Source organism: Gossypium arboreum, chromosome 4 (assembly GCF_025698485.1).
Source record: "Gossypium arboreum isolate Shixiya-1 chromosome 4, ASM2569848v2, whole genome shotgun sequence".
Lineage (NCBI taxonomy): Eukaryota > Viridiplantae > Streptophyta > Magnoliopsida > Malvales > Malvaceae > Gossypium > Gossypium arboreum.
Window position 1 is genome coordinate 117,833,926 of NC_069073.1, and position 2,706 is coordinate 117,836,631.

Below are 2,706 nucleotides of genomic sequence, written 5' to 3' on the forward strand. Positions count from 1 at the left end.
AAATTCACTGCCCAATCACTTTTAAATTTCTTAATACTTTTCTCAAATTGAGTGGTAATCTCTTTTGAAACTGAAGAAAACAATCAATTGCTTGAGATTTACGTTTAACCAAATACACCTATGTAAACCGACTGCACATGTCTACAAATGAAACATAATACAGATTTCCTTCGCAGGCAACAGAAGTCGGACCCCATAAATTAGAGGTAACTAATTCAAAAGACTTCACATATTCAGTAGTAGAATGAGGAAAAGGCAATTTATGGGACTTCCCTTTCCGACAAGTAATACAAACATTAGAAAAAGAACTCTTATTAGATACAATGCCACATTTATTTAAAACATCATTAAAAATTTTAGAAGACGGATAGCCAAGCCTATTATGCCACAGAGTAAAACTCATCAGGGACAGAGGAACTAGCTTGAAGCGCGGCATTGTGAACATCAGATGTTTTAGTAGACGAAGCAGATAATTCAACTGAAAAATGATAAAGTCCATCATGAACTCGACCCCGTAGCAAGATTTCCTATATCTGGACATCCTTAATAACACAATAGAACGGGTGAAATTCAAAGGACACATTGTTATCCTTAACAAACTATGACACAGATATGAGATTCTTGCGGATGCTTGGGACACACAATACATTAGTTAGACGTAATAGCTTTGAATTGGTAGAAATAATTGTGTCCCCAATAGATTGAATTTTAGTAGGAGCCCTATTGCCCATTAAAAGTTCAAAGGTACCTGAATATGGAGTAGTTGCATTTAAGTCTGCAGCATTCTGGCATACATGATGTGAAGCTCCAGAGTACGGGTACCATGAAGTTGTCCCGATCGGCGTAGGATCATACGAATCAAGACTACCACAATTGGAGTCATACTGTGAAGCATCTGAAAAATTCGAAGCACGAAAATTAGAAATTCTGGGCAAGCCAATGCATTGTGAATTATCAAAATCAAAAACTCGAGCACGTGGCTTAGTTCGCCATGGGACCTCAGAATGAGCAGTTGGCAGAGAACCTTCAATACCAAAAAAATTAGCAACTAGAGACCCAAGGGATTGTTGAGACACATGCGGAGCACCACAAACCAGTCCATGGTGCTGAACAGGTGGGCTAGAGGGCCCAGAAATTTGGCTTGCTACATTCGGCCTAACAACAGCATCATAAGACTCCCTTTGCTGGCGACCCAATTCACGCAAAGGCCCTTGTCCAACACCAGGCCGAGTGGGACGCATATATGGCCCATAAGAAGGGCAAGCCGCAGCCTATGCTAAGGGACCAGAAATTGGCCCAAATGAATTTCCAGCCCACTTGGGCTGTGTATACTCAAAAGTAGGAGGACTGCTAGGGTTCATTTGGTACGACAGTTGAGACCACTGCCCCTATAATCTATCTTCAGCTTGCTGCTCTGGAGCGCACCTACGAGGACGGCTATAGCCATCACCACCGATCACCGGAGCATCATTCACAGGAGAGTCGTAATCTCTATCGAAACTGTAGTAGCACCATTGTGCAATATGGCCAAAACGATTGCAAATCTGACATTGCACCCTAGATCAGAAGCCACAGCTGTCGTGCGACCCCGTCGTGAACCTCCTACCGTACACACCTAGCAAGTCGGAGTTAACCACCACAACAGCACTAGGTGCTTCAACGACATGCGCAACCATTGGGACCCCATGCACCGCCCTCATCAGCCGAATTTCGAACCCCATCAGAATATCAACAAGCTTTTGAAACTTTAACGACTTTGACGAAAACGGGACCAGCATGAATACTGAGTCAAACTCAGGTGGAAGTCCAGCAAAGAGCACCTCCACTTTCTCAGCTTCTAGAACGTCAGATTCCGACGCCTCAAGAAGCGCGCAGAGAGTTTGAATCTTCAAAACATATTCTTTAACGGTTGAACCACCCTTTTTTGTTGCATAAAGATCATGCTGGATCTGAGAAACTTTTTCACTGGAAGTAGCTGCAAATAGATGACTCGCAGTACTCCAAAAATCAAAAGCAGACTTAGTAGAAATGAAATAAGAAAGCAAAGAGGCATGAACCGTGGAAAGGAGCCATGAGGCTAGCAACTTATCCTGCTGTGTGAACAAGACTGCTTCTAGATTTGGAATGAGATTGTCATCAGACGATGCCACCAGCCTTGGTGGTGCATGCAACGACGGTACCATCTAAAAAGCCTTGAAGATCATAACCTTCAACAATAAGACGTACTTGAAATTTCCACTGGACGAAGTTCGTATCATCCAATTTCACGATTTCATGTCGAGGAAAACTGTTAATTAAGCGCGAATTGAAGAAGGACACGTGAGCAGAATCACCAGAGGGAGAATCGATCGATGGATCTATGAGCTCGGAGTGGAAGTGACCACCAAGAGTTAGGTGACTGATACCATCTTAGAATCTGTGGTAAACACCTATCTGAGAGAAAACATATGGTAAAGAATTCAATTTTGTATTTGAATCATTAACTCGTCTCTGTACACAGACACTTGACATTTATAGTGCATGACTAACAGTTTTGGCTAACTGCTTTGCTTAACAACTTAACAAATCGTAACTAATTCCTTATCACTCTAACATTCATCCATCTTCTCGACAGGTAAGACCCGAAGAAAGTGTTAAAATCGAGTAAAGGTCGACATGAAAAGTGGCTTGGTAAGGATGTCAGCAACTTGGTCACATGCAGGAACC

General features: G+C 42.5%; 1 protein-coding gene across 1 annotated transcript; it reads right to left on the reverse strand.

Moving 5' to 3' along the window:
• Window positions 1-1,388: 1,388 nt before the first annotated feature.
• On the reverse strand, window positions 1,389-2,183 carry LOC108465729 (uncharacterized). Its single transcript, XM_017766112.1, has 2 exons — window positions 1,600-2,183; window positions 1,389-1,500 (listed from the first exon to the last, which is right to left on the reverse strand). The coding sequence occupies exons 1-2, from the start codon at window positions 2,181-2,183 to the stop codon at window positions 1,389-1,391; spliced, it is 696 nt and encodes a 231-aa protein (XP_017621601.1).
• Between the last annotated feature and the right edge of the window lie 523 nt (window positions 2,184-2,706).